This window comes from Giraffa tippelskirchi, chromosome 13 (genome assembly GCF_054371585.1).
Source record: "Giraffa tippelskirchi isolate mGirTip1 chromosome 13, T2T-mGirTip1v1.2.pri, whole genome shotgun sequence".
NCBI classification, from domain to species: Eukaryota; Metazoa; Chordata; class Mammalia; order Artiodactyla; family Giraffidae; genus Giraffa; species Giraffa tippelskirchi.
In genome coordinates, this window is record NC_137287.1 from 18805013 (window position 1) to 18823395 (window position 18383).

General features: G+C 46.8%; 1 protein-coding gene across 1 annotated transcript in view; it reads right to left on the reverse strand.

The window, feature by feature from the left end:
• Positions 1-13649, reverse strand: part of HS3ST4 (heparan sulfate-glucosamine 3-sulfotransferase 4) — a 475623-nt gene extending 461974 nt beyond the window's left edge. Inside the window, exon 1 of the mRNA XM_081554425.1 lies at positions 12934-13649. Coding sequence (XP_081410551.1) covers positions 12934-13649 — 716 coding nt within the window. The remainder of the gene's footprint in view (positions 1-12933) is intronic.
• Positions 13650-18383: the final 4734 nt, after the last annotated feature.

The window sequence follows — 18383 nt, forward strand, 5'->3', positions numbered from 1 at the left end:
TGTCCCCTCTTCCATTTGAAAGGACTCCTGTGATTACATGGGGACTCATCCAGATAATCCGGGATAATCTCCCCCATCAAGGTTAGCTGTTGAGCAATCATAATTCCATCTGCAACCTTAATTCTTCTTTGCCGTGTGATGTAGCATGATCACAGGTTTTGGAGATTAGGATGTAGTTATTGGGAGGATGTGTTATCGTGCCTTCCACAGCGTAGAAAGTAGGCTAGTCAGGCAGCCAGAAGGTGGGACGTTAATATGCCCACCTGGTAAATGCAGAGAGGATGCACAGGAAAAAGAGATGACAAGCCATTTGAGAGCAAAAGGAGAGAATCTTCTGGTCACTCCCGAAGCTCATCCACTGCAGGGCAATCCTTAAAAGCACATGTGCCCTATGGCTTTTTATGTTCTTTCAGTGTGAAAGAAAGATGCCTCAGTGGTCATGAGTCAGGTACAAGAATTATGCAGACAGAGGTTCTCCAGGAATTCTCTGGATCTTTATGCAGTCTGCCCTCACAATGTTTGATATCCATGGTATATAATAGTTTCTGTAAATTAAACTTCTTAATCTAACTTTATGATAAGAGTGCCTGTCCTGTATTTCAGGTACTCCCTGGAGTGCAACATTCCAGAAAACCAATTACCTGGGGGAGTTCATGGAAACGTGTGTGGATTAACAACAACTACAGGATGTAGACAAAGCAGATGCCAGCACATCACCATGATTCTGCCCTTGCAAAATCACTTGGGGCTTATTAGAAACTGATGTTCCCATTTTAGAGAAGAGAAAACAAAGGCTCAAAGGCTAAATATTCTCTAGGCACCCAAAGCAAGGTAGCAGACACAGCACTCAGACTCCAATCTTTAACTTCTGATTTTAGTTCAGCTTTCTTTCCTAAATATCACAGAGCTCCAAACAGGCAAAAGGCCCTAGGATAAAGGCACTCAGACTGAGGAAATGACTCACATTTCCTCAGCTCCAAATCTCCAACCCTTTGCTGAGGCCTTAACCTGGAGGCAGAAGGGTGGATTTACACCTACTGTGTGTAACAAATCAAACACAGCCTCCACTTAACTGTTTGATTATTAAATGGCAATAATGTCATTCTGATCATGCATTTAGAGAAAGGTAATACCAACTACTCTTGGAGCATAACAGCCTATCAGGAATAATCCAAGCTCTCCTAAAACTTTGACCACTATAGCAACCAAGGCCAGGAACTAAAGGCCACTTGTTAACAGTGGAAAGGGGCCTGGCTTGGGAAGGCCTGCGGTGTGACCCCGTGACTGTCACCTGCCCTACTGAAGTCTCAATCCCTTGATTTGTAACACTGGGATAAGACGGTACCTACTTCATGAAGCTGCTGTGAAGGATAAATCAGGTAACATGGTGTGCCGGCAGGACCTTTTGGGGAGACTGTCTAGCCCACACAGCTTGTTTGAGTGGGTTTCTCTTTCTTGTACCCAAAATAGTCTTGCAAAAATAGTACGTGAAAGAACTGAGAATAATTCTTAGCCAGAGTTCCCAAGGAGTGTGAGTGTGTGATTTCTCTGCAGAAGCCTGGAGTTTTGTAAGAAAATGGCACAGAGAAGGTACCCCTTTCATTCACTAAACTGTCACTGATTCAAAATTAGTGATGAATAAGCCACCATCATGAAGTGCCTACCTGTGCCAAGTACCGCTTCTGGCTCAGAACCCTGATGAAATCAGATGGGGCAAGACCCTGCTCCCATGCACTTGATCTTCCGGGAGGGAGAGCCAAGTCATTAGGATGGTTTGGAAGAGTAATACCTGCTCTGAAGAAAATAAAACAGTGGAACAAGCTCAGAAGTGGAAAAGGGTCTTTAAATTAGGTAGTGAGGAGAGGTCTTTGGGGGAATCTGAAATGTGAGCCAAGATCTGAAGGACAGATAACCAGATACCTGCATTGCAGTAGTGGGATCGGGGCGGGGGGGGGGAGGTGCAGAGAATTCCCAGAAGAGGAAACAGAGAATTAAAATGTCCTGGAGCTTCCCTGGAGGCTCAGTAGTAAAGAATCTGCCTGCCAATGCGGGAGACATGGGTTCGATCCCTGATCCGTGAAGATCCCACATGCCATGGAGCAGCTAAGCCCAGGCACCACAACTACTGAGCCTGTGCTCTAGAGCCCTCGAGCCTCGACTCCTGAAGCCTGTGTGCCCTAGACTCGGTGCTCCAAAACAAGAGACACCACCGCCATGAGAAGCCCATGCACGCAGCTAGAGAGTAGCCCCTGCTTGCCACAGCTAAATGAAAAAGGTCCTCAAAGCATTGAAGACTCAGCACAGTCAAAAATAATTACATTTTTAAAAATTTCAAAAATAAATTTAAAAAATGTCCTGAAGTGAAAATGAGCTTGGTCCCAGAAGAGAAAAGGAGACACCTCCATGGCCTGTTTTGGGGGCAAAACCCACAATTAGCCTGTCCAGTAGGCAGGCCACGCACACATGGGAACCCAAAAGCTTCCAGCACAGAAATACCAGCATTTATTGTTCACTCCCAGGAAGCTGGAATACCGCCCTTCCAGTGGAAAAGAGCTTGGGGACAAATGAAAAGAAATGTTGTATGTTTGGAGCCAAACACCTAGGTCTGAATCCCAACTCCACATCTTGACCAAGTTCCTTGACCTCTCTGTCACTCGGTTTCCCGACCTGTACAATGTGGGTGATCATAGTACCTGTCTCACCAGGTTCTTGGAAAGACTGAAACCACTGCTTGGGGTACAGCCTGGTACCCACAATATGTGTCCACCACTGAGATTCTTACCCTATTGCTACTATGATTCTTCCAGGTCCAAATCTTAAATCGTCACCTACCCACTTCATTAAAAACCCATCACTTGTCTGTGATTCATTTTTTGGTGTTGCTTTGTAACAAAAGGAGTGCTGCTGCTGCTGCTGCTAAGTCGCTTCAGTCGTGTCTGACCCTGTGCGACCCCATGGACTGTAGCCTACCAGGCTCCTCCATCCATGGGATTTTCCAGGCAAGAGTACTGGAGTGGGGTGCCATTGCCTTCTCCGAAAAGGAGTGCACCTAAATTTAATAATTTACACCAATTCAACAGGTAATCTACACTAGGAATGATTCTTGCTGTTGTTTAATCACTAAGTCGTATCCGATTTTTGCAATCCCACTAGTCTCCTCTGTCCATGGGACTTCCCAGACAAGTACACTGGAGTGGGTTACCATCTCCTTCTCCAGGGGATCTTCCCGACCTAGGGAATTAAACCGTGTCTCTCTCTCTATTTTTTTTTTTTGACTTATTTATTTTTTATTGAAGGATAATTGCTTTACAGAATTTTGCTGTAAAGAGACACAGTTTCTCTGTGTCTCTGCATTGGCAGGTGGATTCTTTACCACTGAGTCACCAGTGAAGCCCCTTCAGTCTGGGATATAAAGCAGTCAGTACCAGCCCTCCATGATGAATTCTAACACTGTTCATGAACCTGAACAGTAGTAGTTGTCTTACCATCCTCCCCTCAATTAAATAAAAGGCAGAAAATAAGGGAATCTTGTATTTGAAGTACAACATTTTGGCTATGTTCATAGAAACAATATCTTCAGACCACTCTCGAACACACCTGACCTAAATGTAGTAGCAAAAGTGAAGTGAAGTTGCCCAGTCGTGTCCGACTCTTTGTGACCCCATGGACTGTAGCCTGCCAGGTTCCTCTGTCCATGGGATTTTCCAGGCAAGAATACTGGAGTGGGTTGCCATTTCCTTCTCCAGGAGATCTTCCCGACCCAGGGACTGAACCCGGGTCTCCCACATTGGAGGCAGACGCTTTACCGTATGAGCCACCAGGGAAGTCAAAGATAGCCCATAAAAAGTGGGTAGGGAAGGAAAAGAAAGAAATGCTATCCTAGAGAAAGAGGACTCCTTCTAGTTACTGTTTTCTTCTCTGACACCCCTCACTAAAGTATTAAAATTTTGTTCTTGCAAGTCCTTTGCAATTTTTGCTAAATTTATTCCTGGTTATTTTGTCTCTTTGCTTGGGTCTATAAATAGGATATTTTCTCTCATTATATTTTCAAAATGCTTGGCATAGGCATATAGGAAAACTATAGATTTTGCATAGTAATGTCTTACCAGTCACCTTAAAGAATTCCATTATTATTTCTAATAGTTTTATGCGTGGGAGTGGGGATTGCTTATCTTAGGTTTTCCAGAAAGAGATGAAATTACTAGCAACTGGTGATAATTCTACCTTCTCCATTCTTATTCTTTTTCACCTCACTGGATTATCTATTTATTCCTGAGCAATGGTAAATAGCAGTGATGATAATGGGCATTCTGGTCTTGTTCTGGATTTAACAGGGATATTTCCAGTGTTACACCATTAAGTACAATGCTGGCTTTGAATATGATCCAATTTTATGAGCAAATGCTCTAAACATCAGGAATAAATGCTTTGCTTTATCAGACTTTTTAGCATCTATAAAATAAATCATAAGATTTTTCTCTAAGTGAAAAGTCTGAAGAATAAACCACACAATTTATTAGGTTTCCCAAGATCGAACCATCCTTCCATTCCTAGAATAAATGGCACTTTGTCAGGACTTTACCTTGTAATGTAATCACTTAATTGTCCATTTCTTCACTGTGAGTTCTTTCAGATCACTGGCTATGACTGATTTATGTTTGACACATAGCTGACATTTAATACATATTTAATAAATAAATAACTGAACTAACAAGTACATTCAACCTCCCCGTACTAACCATTTGTACCTCTTCCTGGCTTAAAAAAGTGGGAGAGATCATATACCTTTCCCAGAGTGGATCTTCAGATGTTTAATGTATATGTGGTGTTAAGTGGTCCCTAATTCTTTTATCAATAGAACACTGGAATATCTCATTCTTTATGGGGAAACTCTTCCCTGCGGTTGCAATGGGAATAATCCTCCTTCCCTACTCCCATCACCACCCCAAGCCAAAGGGCTGGCTACATCCCCAGGCCTGATTAGAGCACCACACAGATTGTTTAGGAATGGGCACATGATCCAATCTAGGTCAACAGCATCTCCAGCAATTTCTTACAGAAGCCCTTAAGAAAAAAATTTTACCAAAGAATCGATAAACCAAAAAATACTTGTCTAGGGTTGCTGCTTACCATCGTGCTTAAAATGTAGTGAGACAGCCTGAGAACGAAGCAAGGTAAAGCAAACATGGCAAAGCCCAGAAAGAAACAGAGACCTGGATTCAACTTTTCCTGAAGCCATGGCCCCTTAGACTTTCTAATAATTACCTTCCTTGATTTACAATAGTTTAAGCTCAATTTCTATCACTTATAACCAAAAAAATAAGGCCTAATGCATGTGCTGCTTTGTTTTTCTGCATTATATGCTTTATACATTCTTAAATAAAGATTGAAAGAAATAAGTTTTTTAAAGGAAGGCAATCCTAACTAATGTGTGTTAAAAATCAACCGCCTGCTTTTAATTAATGGAAAGATAGGCAGAAGGGCTCCCTCAGTGAATTATAATTTCAGATTGAAATTCCCAAGACAATTATAGAAGAGCTTGTTAAACCACAGAAACCAATAGAATCAAGAGATTACTTTAACAGGGTGGTGGTTCCATCAGTTCCAGAGATATCATCCATTATGCAAAACCGAAACCTTGAAAACATTTCTACCGTGCAACCCTAGCAATCCCTCATTCACCTGAAGTCTCACGGCTTCTCTCCTGACTCAATTTAAAAGTAAAAATGACTGACATGATTTACAAAAATAAAAATAAATAAATCATGTCATGATGGCTGAAGAACTCCCTAGTGAAAACTGCCAAATCTCAAGACAGGGAGTTCTGCGGGGTCTGCCTGAATCATCCTGCATTCTCAAAAGCTTTCAACTCTGCTGAAAAACTGAAGGCAAGCATGGCCTTGGCATCCTAAACTCCTCTGTACCTATCAGGGCAAGTGGCATCAATTTCTATCATAGGCTCTAGAAAATGTCAGCGGGCCAATCCAGAGAGCCTCACCAGCTCCCTGTCCCATCCCCTTTATGGAGAATTTTGGCTTCACTTGCCTCCTGAAATCAGACTCTTCTCCTTCAGCTCAAGTTACAACAGAATAAATTCTGGAATCTGGTTTTGATTATTCTCTGGAGAGCTACTTAAGAGATGCTTCAGGGTTGGAAATCCCTCATTCGGACATAATCTTGAAATAAAAGGCTATGTTCAAATGAAAAATGCATTACAGCATCTCTTTAGGGCCTTCTGTACCAATGGGAAGGATAAAAGGAAGGAATGGAAGGAAAATGAAGAAAAGTAAAAAGAAGAAGGAAAATGGGAGAGAAAGAGAAAAGAAGGGGAAAGGGAAATATATTATGTCATAAACTGTGTAGGGTACTTTGAATGTCATTTCATTTCATTCTCACATCATCCCTTGGAAGGAAATACTATTGAGCCCATTCTGCAGATGAAGAAACTGAGGCTTGGTGATATTAATTCATCTAAGGTCTTACAGTGAGGATGTTGTATGACAGGTTCAGAGATACAGATACATATTCTAAAGTACGTTGTTTCTAACCAACTAGCTTCTTTCCTCTGAAGAGTCCAAGGTAGAAGTTTGTTCTGGAATCAAAATATGTTAGTGACTGGATGGACCTTATGGAGATTATAAAGCCTCATCGGGTAAGTGGGCTTCTCCAGTGGCTCAGTGGTAAAGAATCCACCTGCCAGTGCAGGAGACACAGGAGAGGTGGGTTCAGTCCCTGGGTCAGGAAGATCCTCTGAAGAAGGAAGTGGAAACCTACTCTGGAATTTTTTCCTGGGAAATCCTATGAACAGAAGAGCCTGGTGGGCTACAATCCATGGGGGTCACAAAGTGTCGGACACAACTGAGCATGCATGCATCATGTAAATAACAGAGAAGGAAGGAAGAAAGGAGAGGGAGGAAGGAAGGAGGGAAAGAAGGAAGAAGCTATTAAGAAAACTGACATCCAATAAAATTCAGTTCAGTTCAGTTCAGTCGCTCAGTCGTGTCTGACTCTTTGTGACCCCATGAATCGCAGCACGCCAGGCCTCCCTGTCCATCACCAACTCCCAGAGTTTACCCAAACTCATGTCCATCGGTGATGCCATCCAGCCATCTCATCCTCTGTCGTCCCCTTCTCCTCCTGCCCTCAATCCTTCCCAGCATCAGGGTCTTTTCCAGTGAGTCAACTCTTAGCATGAGGTGGCCAAAGTATTGGAGTTTCAGTTTCAACATCAGTCCTTCCAATGGACACCCAGGACTGATCTCCTTTAGGATGGACTGGTTGGATCTCCTTGCAGTCCAAGGGACTCTCACGAGTCTTCTCCAACACCACAGTTGAAAAGCATCAATTCTTCGGTGCTCATTCAATTTTTCTAACTCTTAAGTCTTACTCTGTTCACAGGACCAGAACCTATTTTACTGGTGCAACTGATCTATATGGATCAAATACAGGCACTCCTGATTAAGCAGTGAACAACTGAGAATTTTCCTGCTCTCAAGAAAATGTTTGCTGGGAACAAAAGGGAAATTTATTTGTAATTGTCTTTTTCTGCTTCATGCTCCTGTTTATATCTAGCTTCCTTTGTTGTTGTTGTTACAATATATCTGAGAGACTTCCCTCATGCTGTTGCAAAACTGGTTAAGGGAGAAAACATCTAAAATGAAAGAGCACACTTAAGCCACAATTCTGGCAACTGCAGAGGGTACTGGTATGCCAGTTACTTTCAGAAATGAGTTTAAACCAAAGGTCACTAACCAGTAGCCAGCTGGCTGTAACCAGCCCACAGATGTGTTTTGCTTGTCCCGCAGTGATGGCCCACATGGCACGTTTAAGAAATCTCAATCTGTTGCCAATGTTAAAAACCAGGCCACTTCACATCAAAACCCAGATTTCTAGTTTCTCTTCCCAAGTGGAAGACAGGGTTCCCCTGATGCCACATTTGCACACGGAAAAGGCGTGGCTGGAACAGAGCAGGAGCTACCCTTTTGGACAGAGCATCTGTGGTCCAGTTTCTCCCCACCTAGTCTATTTCACTCAAGTGTATTACCCACGTGAGCCCTGAAGGCATCTGATGAGTGACCCTTGGTTTAAAAGGTTAAGCAGATGTAGATTGCAAAGCCCATCATTATTAGTCTTTTCCCCAAAACATCCCCAATAAAATCCTCCAGTCAATGTTATGGCAGCTGTGAAGGGATATTCATTTTTTTAGAATATATATTCACTTTTATTATTTCACTTATTCTTCCCAACAACCCTGCAAGGAAGGAATTACTCTCAGATAAACTGAAGCTGAGTGATATTTAAATCAGTTATCCAACCCAGATCATTCAACTAATAAGTTGCAAAGCCGAGTTTTGAATCCAGTTCTGCCCAGCTACAAACACTGTAGAATGCTTTGAAAAGTCATGAGATTTGTTTCTACCTCAGGGCCTTTGCACTTGCTGTTCCCTCTGCTTGGCAACCTCTCCACTCAGGTCTTCACATGGGAGGATCTTATTCATTCATGATACTTATACCACCTCCAGAGAGGTTTTCCTTCATCACTGATAACATGTGCGTGCGCGCACACACACACACACACACACACACACACACACACACAGGCACACATACACGAATTACTTCCTACGCCCCTGATACTCAAAGAGAGGACCAGAAATCAGCAGAATCAATATCACTTTGGGAATTTGAAATTCACACTCTCAGGTCCCTCCTGTAACCTATGGAATCAGAACCTGCATGTTAACAATACCCCCAGGTGATTTGTGTGCATTTCAAGTTTAAACAGCACTGTTCTATAGGAGCACTGCCCGATGGAAATAAATATAACAGGAGTCACACATGCAATTTCAAATTTTCTAGTAGCCACATTGAAAGAGTAAGAAGAAAGACCTGTTTGTTTACTGTCTGTCTCCCCTTTCCCCACTCCCACCGCCACTAAAATGTCAGTTTCAGGAGAAGAGGTACTCCATCTGTCTTGTTCACCCCTGTATCCCCAACACCTAAACCAGTACTGGAAACAGGGTAAGTATCATTAAATGTTTGCTGAATGAAAGGAAGGAAAGAAGGAAAAGATTTTGCTAGCACACTACGTACCAGCCTTTGGACAACTGCGGCTTCAAATCTCAGCTCCACCCCTGAATGGCTAAGCAACCTTGAGAAAGTTGTTTTCCCCTCTGAGGGCCAACTGTAAAGCAGAAAGGCTGCTCTTTTGCTCACGGCCTCAGCATGCCACCTAGATGTGATTACACATCTACAAAGCGTGAACGGCCATGATAACACATGTTCAATGCACGCCAGTGCCTTACGCGGCCCTCCTTCCTTCCCTCTCTAGACACCTCATCCAAACGATGCCGTGGACTACACTCCTCTCGGTAGCACAAGCAAAACTATTGAACCTGCTTCCCTGGGCTATTTCCCTCCAGCCAACAGGACGTGTGTCATAACTGCTGGCAGTGAAGACATCTTGAACCCATGGAAGGTCACTTCCCATTGACCCACAGCTGAGAGGCTTCCAAAGCCAAGAGGTCATGGTCACTGGACGGTCTGTAATCCACAAGACAGACCACAGTTCACATCATCTCTGTCACTTTGACAAATTCTGCCATGGCAGCCACTTGGCTTGCCACAAGGCCCTACCCCTTAGAGGAGTGTAAGGTGTCTGCCCAGACAGCGTGTATCAGCTCATATTGAAAAGCATATTGTGGCTTTGTCCTTTTACTTTGGGGGGCGAGGGTGGGGGCAGGTTGATCTACCCCCATTTATTAATCACTGGCCTGTGTCAATCCACCAAGTGAGGCTTGCTGTTCCATAGCTTTAACACATATCCTAATCCATGAGCCTATCTTGCCCTGCACATCTGATGCACACATTCTAATCTCAAATGTGTTTTTAAATCACAGTAGATCCACAGCATAGGCGAAAGCAAAACCCGGATTTAGACATAACCGGAGTGACACGGAGGAAATAAAACCCGGGCTGCTTAGTTAAATGCGAGGAAACTCTCTCCAGCTCTGCCGAGAGCAGCCCCAGGTTCTTCTTGCTCTCCCTCTCGCTGACATCTCAACCACCAGAATCACTCGCAGAATCAGTAGGCTACTGGGAAGCACGTTGAAAAGAAAAGGAAAACAAACAATGGGAAGAGGGGATCAAAACCTTTAACTAACCTGTAAATCTCCAATCAGGCAAATAGTAGAGTAAGATTTCAGATAAAACACATAGCATACTATAACCATTTAACAGAGAGGTACTATAACCATTCAAGTAGAGATGCCACCATTTAAAAGACTGGAACCAGGGAACCAGGAAGAAGGGTTTCTGTTACTGGTTTGAATCAATGCCGCTGCTTCCCTTCTACAATACGGTGAGGATGCCATCCCCTCTTCCTACATGGAAGAGAGAGAGAGAGCGTGTGTGAGTATGTGTGTGTGTGTGTGTGTGTGTGTGTGTGCTCAGTTGTGTCCAACTCTTTGCAACCCCATGGACTGTAGCCTGCCAGGCTCCTCTGTCCATGGAATTTTGCAGGCAAGAATACTGGAGTTGAGTTGCCATTTCCTCCTCCAAGAGATCTTACCAACCCAGGGATTGAACCTGCATCTCCCACACTGGCAGGCGGATTCTTTACCACTGAGCCACCCGGGACGCCCCTGAAGAGAGAAGGGAGCTAAAGAGATGGAGTCAACAGAAATCCCTAAAATGCCCTCAAAGCACTGCTGAATCTGTTAAGGCTGGAGAGCTATCCTAAGATCTGAAAGGTTTCTAGGAGTCTTCTCAACAGCCAGATTTGGGTGGAAAATGACTCCTGGATATTAGATAGATTCTCCTGCAGTAATTCCAATCAGCATCACTAAGTGTAATAAGACTTGCCCTGGGTGTGATGCGCTGGGGCAGCAGATGGAACATACAGAGATATGACATGGTCCTCTGAAGTGAGGATCAAGTGGACCTAGTTCCATTTGCATCTCTTAGTCCTATGGGATGCCGAGTCCCAAATACCACCCGTGATGGCTGAGGGTACCACATGTTGGAATAAGATCTTCAACAGCCATGTCCTATGAGCAAGGCAATTTACACACCTCCTTTTCCCAGCTGCAGTGTAAAAGAATGTGGCATCTGTCAGCATCATCTATCTTTTCATTCAGAGAATGCTCCTGACCCTACAATGGGACCTCCTGACATGCAGTCCACATTACATCCTTCATCAACTTTATTTTAAGTCATCTGAATAAAACACCTCCTTCTCCATTTCCAGCTGCCACAGAGCAACCCAAACACATGTTGGAAAGATTTGATCTTTATGCCTCCCTCTTACCCCAAAAGGCATTTGACACTTCTCACAAGATATACAGCTTTAAAATTAGAATTGGAAAAAGCCATGGTTACCCCCTTAGAGCCACAGTTGCCCCACAGCAGAAACCTGAACATTCCTACAACTAACGATTAAACAACTGAAACCTTCCCAGACATCATACCCCATTTTTTTTTATTTTGCTGTTGTTGCATTAATCATCCTAACACCTTTTTAATTATAATTGCAAACTGGAAGCCATGGCTTGTGATGTTATAAATACTGATTTTCCAGTTAAATTAGGCATTTGCTGTTTTATGTTTTGATAGAAAGGGACTGTTTGAAGCCTCCTAAAATATTGCAATTAGTTCTCTCTGTTGAAACAGACAAGACATGAACAGACACATTTGCTGTTTCAGTTTAATGTGCTGGAATGTTTATGCCTAAGTGTACTTCTCTCAAGCTTTGAAAGCATAAGGCATATTTTTAAAGGGGGAAGAAATCAATCACAATACACACATTTATTATATATTTCCAAAGTTAAGTTATTTCTAAAACTTCCCCAGCCTGTAATTTAAACTTAAAAAGCATGTCTGTTCTACAAGAAGGCGATCTGTCAGGAAACAATCCTTATTTTACCTATTGGCTCTGTTAAGATGATAACATCACTTTAGCTGACAAAGCCTGTGTTTCTGGTTGACAATTGCAATTAATTACTGAGATGCAACCAAGATGCAGCCAGCCATCCAGATCTGCTTTCCAGAGTGATAAAAAAAAAAAGAGAGAGAGAGAAAGGAGGGAAGGGCAGGGAAGAACGCTGGTCGATTAATTTATTTTACCTGCACTTAACTTACTCCTTCTCCCTTTCCCTCACTGCTGGCAGACGGTGGGAAAGGAGGGAGATGAACAAACAACTCACTAGACACAAGCTCCAATCTGTTGCCATGAGGCACGGGTTAGAAACGGCACAGGTGCAGGGCATGAAAACTCCTAGGGCATCAACTGTCATGTAGACATAGATGCTCCTGATGCAAAATCAACCCGGGGTTCAAGCAGCCCAGAGGGACGGAAAGGTCTGGAGGTGGGGAGCATCCTGAGTCTTTACCAGAAAGCCCAAACTCGCCAGCATCATCTTTTTAACTGTTCCCGGTTCATTCTGCTCTAAACTGAAAACACTGAAGTTAGATTCCAGCCACGCAAATGCGTTTGCGGGCGATTTTGAGAGATTCCAGGAAATCCCAAAGCCCTTTAGTCAATCCAGCTTGTCCTGTTCCATTCCTCGGCGTCCCCAACACAGAAGCGCACCGCCCCGCAAGAGCCTGGGTTAGGAAACACCCCGCGGACACGAGGGCTGGGGATTCCCAGACTTGGAACTAGGCAGATTCCGCAAACAGCTCCCTGGACGAGGAGTCTGAGGCAGGCAGAGCAGGGGGACCCCTCTCTCCTCGCCCTGGAATAAAGTGATCCCTGGCGAGCCTCCAGCCCTGCCCGCCGTTCCCCCCAGGCTGCCCCGCCAGGGTGCGCAGAGCCCTCTGGGGCTCAGGGCTCTCGGAACGCGGCCCAGATCCCCAAGGGCAGGGGGAGCGGCTGTTTCCCGCGTGGGTCTCCCCTCCACGCGCCCATCCCATCCGCCGAGCCCGCGGTCCTACCTGTACCACTCCAGCCCCTTCTCGTAGTTCCTGTCGAAGAAGTGCGGCTCTACGCCCACCGCCCGCACGTCCGGGTGCACTCGGATTGCCTCCAGCAGCGCGCGGGTCCCTCCTTTCTTGACCCCGATGATCAGCGCCTGGGGCAGCTTCTTCTCGCCGTAGTCTGGAGTGCTGACGGCGCTGCTGCTCCCGTTGGCCGCCCTCCGGCCTGCGAGCTCCTCGTCCGTGGTGCTGGACTCCGGAGCTTCCCTCTCCAGCAGCGCGCTCTGCGCCGTGACCATCTCGCCGGGGGTCAGCGGGGTCCGGAGCCAGGCGTCCCGGGCGCCCCCGCTGCCGCTCGCCAGACCCCAGCCGTCGGCCCCGGGGGCGGCGGGCTCCCTGGGGGTCTCGGGCGGCTCCCCGCGGCTCGCGTTGTCCGGCGGCGGCGGCGGCGGCGCGGGCGGCTGCGAGGGGGCGCCGAGGCGCACGGGGGGAGGCGGCAGCGAGGGTGGCGGGGGCTCGGCGGCGCCCGGAGGCTCCTGCAGCGCCAGGGGGAATTGCAGGGAGCCCGAGCCGCCCAGGAGGCTGTAGCACAGGTAGGTGACGGACAGGGACAAGGTGCACATGAAAAGCAGCTTGCGCGCCGGCGGGCCCTTAGCCGAGACGCCGGGCGGCGGCGGCGCGGCGAGAGACGGAGGCGGAGGCGGAGGCGGAGGAGGTGCGGACCACGGGGCCATCGCGGCTCCCGGCTCGCGGCGGCGGCGGCGGCGGCGGCGGCCCCCGGCGCTGCCCGGACATGGTTTCAGCCGCCGCCCCCGCCGCCGCCGCCGCCGCCGCCGCCGCTGCCCAGCCGCCCCGGCTGCATGAAGCGACGCCGCTGCGCCCCCGGCCCTGGCCGCTGTCCCGCTGCGCCGGGGGGGAGCCTGGCCGCATGGCCCCCCCTCCCCCTCTCCCCGCGGCGTCCGGGGGGCCCCCCACCACCCCCCTCAGCCTCTGGCAAGGGGACCGAGGGGGGCGCGCGGACCCGCCGGCTGCACCTGCTCCGTCTGCAGCGCCCCCGCTTCCCCGGCTCTGCCGCGGCTCCCGCTCCAGCTTCTGCCGCCGCCGCCGCGCGCTGTGGCAGCCCCGAGTTCCTTCCCCGCTGCTAACTTTCTGCCGGGAGAGCGGAGAGACGCGGAGGGGGGCCGGGCGCGCGCCCCGCGCCGCCGAGGGAAGGGGGAGTGCGCCTCGCGCGCGCCTGCGGAGGGGGGCGCGGGCGCGGGGGCGTGCGCTCGGGCTGGGGCACCCGGGGAAGCGGAGATCGCGCCCCCCACCCCGCGCGCCGCACGCACTCGCTGGAGGTGTTCCCCGCCCCGCCCCGCGTGCTTCCCCTCCCCTGGGAGCCCGGGACGCCGGCTTCTCCATTCCCCACCCGGTACTTTTGAGGGACGAAGAGCCGGACGCCCGCCGCCGGTGCTGCTCACCGGCGAGCCGAGGGGCCCGAGGGCGGCGAGCTCTCGCTGCCCCTTTTCCCCTGGGACTCCGAGCAAACTCAGCCCATCCCCCGACCCGCCCTTCTCTCACCCTGGATATTCTCCTGCCTTTGGTCCAGGAGTGGTTTCCTCTCCATAACAGCTCTCTCATTCCAACTTCCATCTTTCCATCCTCCCCATCTTATCTTGAAGCTCCTGACGGGTGGAGCGTTGACACAAACCCTCAGGTGTCTCTACCCCCAGAGCTTTCGCGTCCGTCCCCGGCACCGGGTGACTGCGCATTCTGCTCCAAAAGCTGAGGCTGTTCCCTCATCCACACCCTTAACCACAGGTACACCTGCGCCCCTTGGAGGCGTTGCCACTAAAGGAGTTAGATTTCCCTAGACTGAAATAGACTGAGACCATCATCGCTCTCAACACCTTATAAGCAGAGGCAAGTTGAATTGGATTGCAGGGTGTCTGTGCATCGCTTCACTGATTTTTTTTTTTAAGTATATTCTTTTCAGCGAAATTTCCACCCCTCACGTCCCTCTCCTGGGGAGGTAATGGTAAACATCAAAAGGCTTTGGAAGATTCAAAACTAGACTTGCTTCTCGGAGGTGGGGGAAATCGGAGTCTGCAAAGGGAAGATGAGGCAGAGTCATTAACGGAGCAGCTCTAGCGAACTCTGCGCCCTGGGAACAGGGTTGGGCCCTGCACACACCCGCGAACAGTATCTCCCAGGGGGCCAGCTCTCGGGATCCCATTCACCCTGCCAGCCAGAGCTGGGTGCCTGCCGGGTCTGGCTGTTTTCACCTGGAGGCTGATCTGGTTGACATCTCCGTTTTTTGTTTGATCACATAATAGGAACAACAGTTGAAAGAAAATGTATATCGTGTCTAAATATTAACTAGATACCTAGTGCCAGAGAGGGGACGAAAATGTTAACCAAATAAGATGAAGAACGCGGACTTTTCCCTGAGTGAACAAAAGCTCACTGCTGCTCTCAGCTGGACACGAGTTTCCTTCACTACAGCTTTAGTTCAGATAAAGATTATTCCTTTATAATAAACATATTTTTATGGTACACAGGAGACCTCTGAAATGCAGAGTCTGGTGTCCTGTAAATCATTCCATGTAACTACTGGTGCTTTTTTCAAACACCACTGTTATGTTAATGGGAAGAAGCCAACTAAAGCTGGGGGAAACCACAGGCTTGATCCATCCCTCCTCCCACTCCGAGGCTCCTGTGGCAGCAAATATTGCGGCTTCTGTGCCCCCATCTCCCTTCCAAAGCCCAGATACCAGCCTTGAAAGGGATGCTCAGCATGTGGTCCAGGGCTGCCCTGTAACACACTTCCCAAACTTTTCCATCCACCCTCAGCAATCCAAATGAACCTGTTAGGCATCTACTTTTACTAAACATGTGCTTTCTCGTTCGGAAAGGTTTTGATAACACGGTGTTAAAATTTGACTCAGAGGTATCACACTGGTGATACCAACAAAGCCGAATGTGGCCAGCACAGTGATGTGAAGAAATTTCAACTAGCTGCAATATTTAAGCATAAAGGGCCTTCCACCCCCCAAAATCTGGACATGTGGTTTCTGTTGAAATAGCAGATCCAGCAGTTTTGGGCCCCTCAGCCAGAGCTGAGAATCCCCCGATAGGTGGGGCATGTATGCCCTCTTCTTCATGAGGCACCCAGATTGCCACCCTATATTTATGTTACTTGCCTGGATGATGCTAATGAGGAAATTTCCTGGAATCCCTTTCCCCTCTTGTCCCCAAATAGTCACATTTTAATGAAAGACTCTTGAAAGAAGAGAGCCCCACTAGTAAGACGCCAGGTCCCCCAGTGGATGGGAGGAGCTGATTTGGGGGACAGAGGAGGTTTGTAGATTTCTCACTTAGGCAGCTATATATTTTTTTTCCTAGTCTGGATCCAGCTTTTCTGGGAGTGAGTTCCTGAAAAACCTGTGATAAAAAGCAGAAGCTATCTACATAGGGAGAACTCAGCCTTCATTCAGCAATTCCCAGTGGATCTGGAGACCACATAGAATTTTTTTTTTTTTTTTTTTGCTGTTTCCACTGCCAACACTCATGCTCATTCAGGCCTATCCAAGTGTTTGCGATATTCCTCCAACTGCTCTCCAGGCCTCCTCTGAGCCTCAGGAGCCTGTTTCTACCCATCTTAGGCAACAGTGTTTCTCTGAGCTCTGCCGATGCTCTGTGACTCAGAACCCCTCCCCTCACTCCCAGAATAATAAGTTCCAACGTCTTAACCTTTGCACTCAGAGTGCCCGTCCACCTTTTACATAGCTCACATTCATTGCCAAACCAAACAGCACCTACCATTCAGACATGCATACTGAATCCTTATTTCATCTCTATGTGATCAGACTAGAGTTAAAGCTGTCATCTGCTAGCTAAGTCACTCTCGGACAGGTCATTTCACCTCCGTGAGCCCCATTTTCTGCATATATAAATTATGGGCAATTAGACTCACTCCAAATGGTTTTTATAGAGAATCAAATTGACTTACAGAGCATATGCAAAAATACCTGGCTCCCAGCCTGACATGTGCTAACTACCAATAATCATTTGGATCTAAATATTGGCTCATCCATGTCAGGCTTCTTTTCCTATTAAAACCTTATTCTTGAAAAATGTATGTACCTTTTCTTTCTTTATTTATATTTTAAATTAGGATCATAGTTGATTAACAATGTTGTATTAGTTTCAGATGTACAGCAAAGTGATTCAGTTATACATATACATATATCTATAGGCTTCCCTGGTGGCTCAGACGGTAAAGAGTCTGCCCACAATGTGGGAGACCCGGGTTCAATCCCTGGGTCGGGACAATCCCCTGGAGAAGGAAATGGCAACCCACTCCAGTATTCTTGCCTGGGAAATCCTATGGATGGAGGAGCCGACAAGACTATAGTCCATGGGGTCGCAAAGAGTCGGACACGACTAAGCAACTTCACTTTATTCTTTTTTAAAATTTTTCCAATTTAGGTTATTACAAAGTATTAGGCAGAGTTCCCTGTGCTATATAGTAAGTCCTTGTTGGTGATCTATTTTCAATTTAGCAGTGTGTACATGTCAATCCTAAACTCCCAATCTATCCCCCCTCACCCTTCCCCTCAGTAACCATAAATTTGTTTTCTAAGTCTGTGAGTCTGTTTCTGTTTTGTAAATAAGTTCATTTATATCATTTTTTAGATTCTGCATATAAGCAATATCATATGATATTTGTCTTTGTCTGACTTAACTTCACTTAGAATGACAACCTCTAGGCCCGTCCATGTTGCTGTAAATGGCATTATTTCATTCTTTTTAATGGCTGAGTGATATTCTGTTGTATATATGTACCACATTTTCTTTATCCATTCATCTCTTGGACATTTAGGTGGCTTCCTTGTCTTGGGCTTCCCTGGTGGCTCAGCTGGTAAAGAATCTGCCTGCAATGTGGGAGGCCTGACTTTGATCCCTGGGTTGGGAAGATCCCCTGGAGAAGGGAAAGGCTACCCACTCCAGTATTCTTGCTGGAGAATTCTATGGACTGTATAGTTCATGGGGTCGCAAAGAGTCGAACATAACTGAGCGATTTTCACTTGTCTTGGCTATTGTAAACATTACTGCAGAGGACACTGGTGTGTGTGTATCCTTTCAAATCATGTTTTTCTCCATGTGTACACCCTTCCTTCAAATTCAGCCGAATGTGTCAGCTGAAGTTCACTTTCTTAAGCTGCTCGGCTGAATTGATAATGCCAAGTCCAGTGCTTTTGATAGTTTTTTGGCCTTTTATAAGCAATAGAAACTATCTCTGGCCAACTTTGGTTTGATTTGTTTTTTAAAAAATAAAAGAAAAATTAAAGAAATTGACCAAAAGGATATATAACTCACTGAGGGAATTTTTAAAACATTAACAACAAACAAAATGCAACAGTCAGCTCTGAAAAGACAATAAATGGGGTGGATAAGAATATGATTGCCAAAATCACTTTCATTTA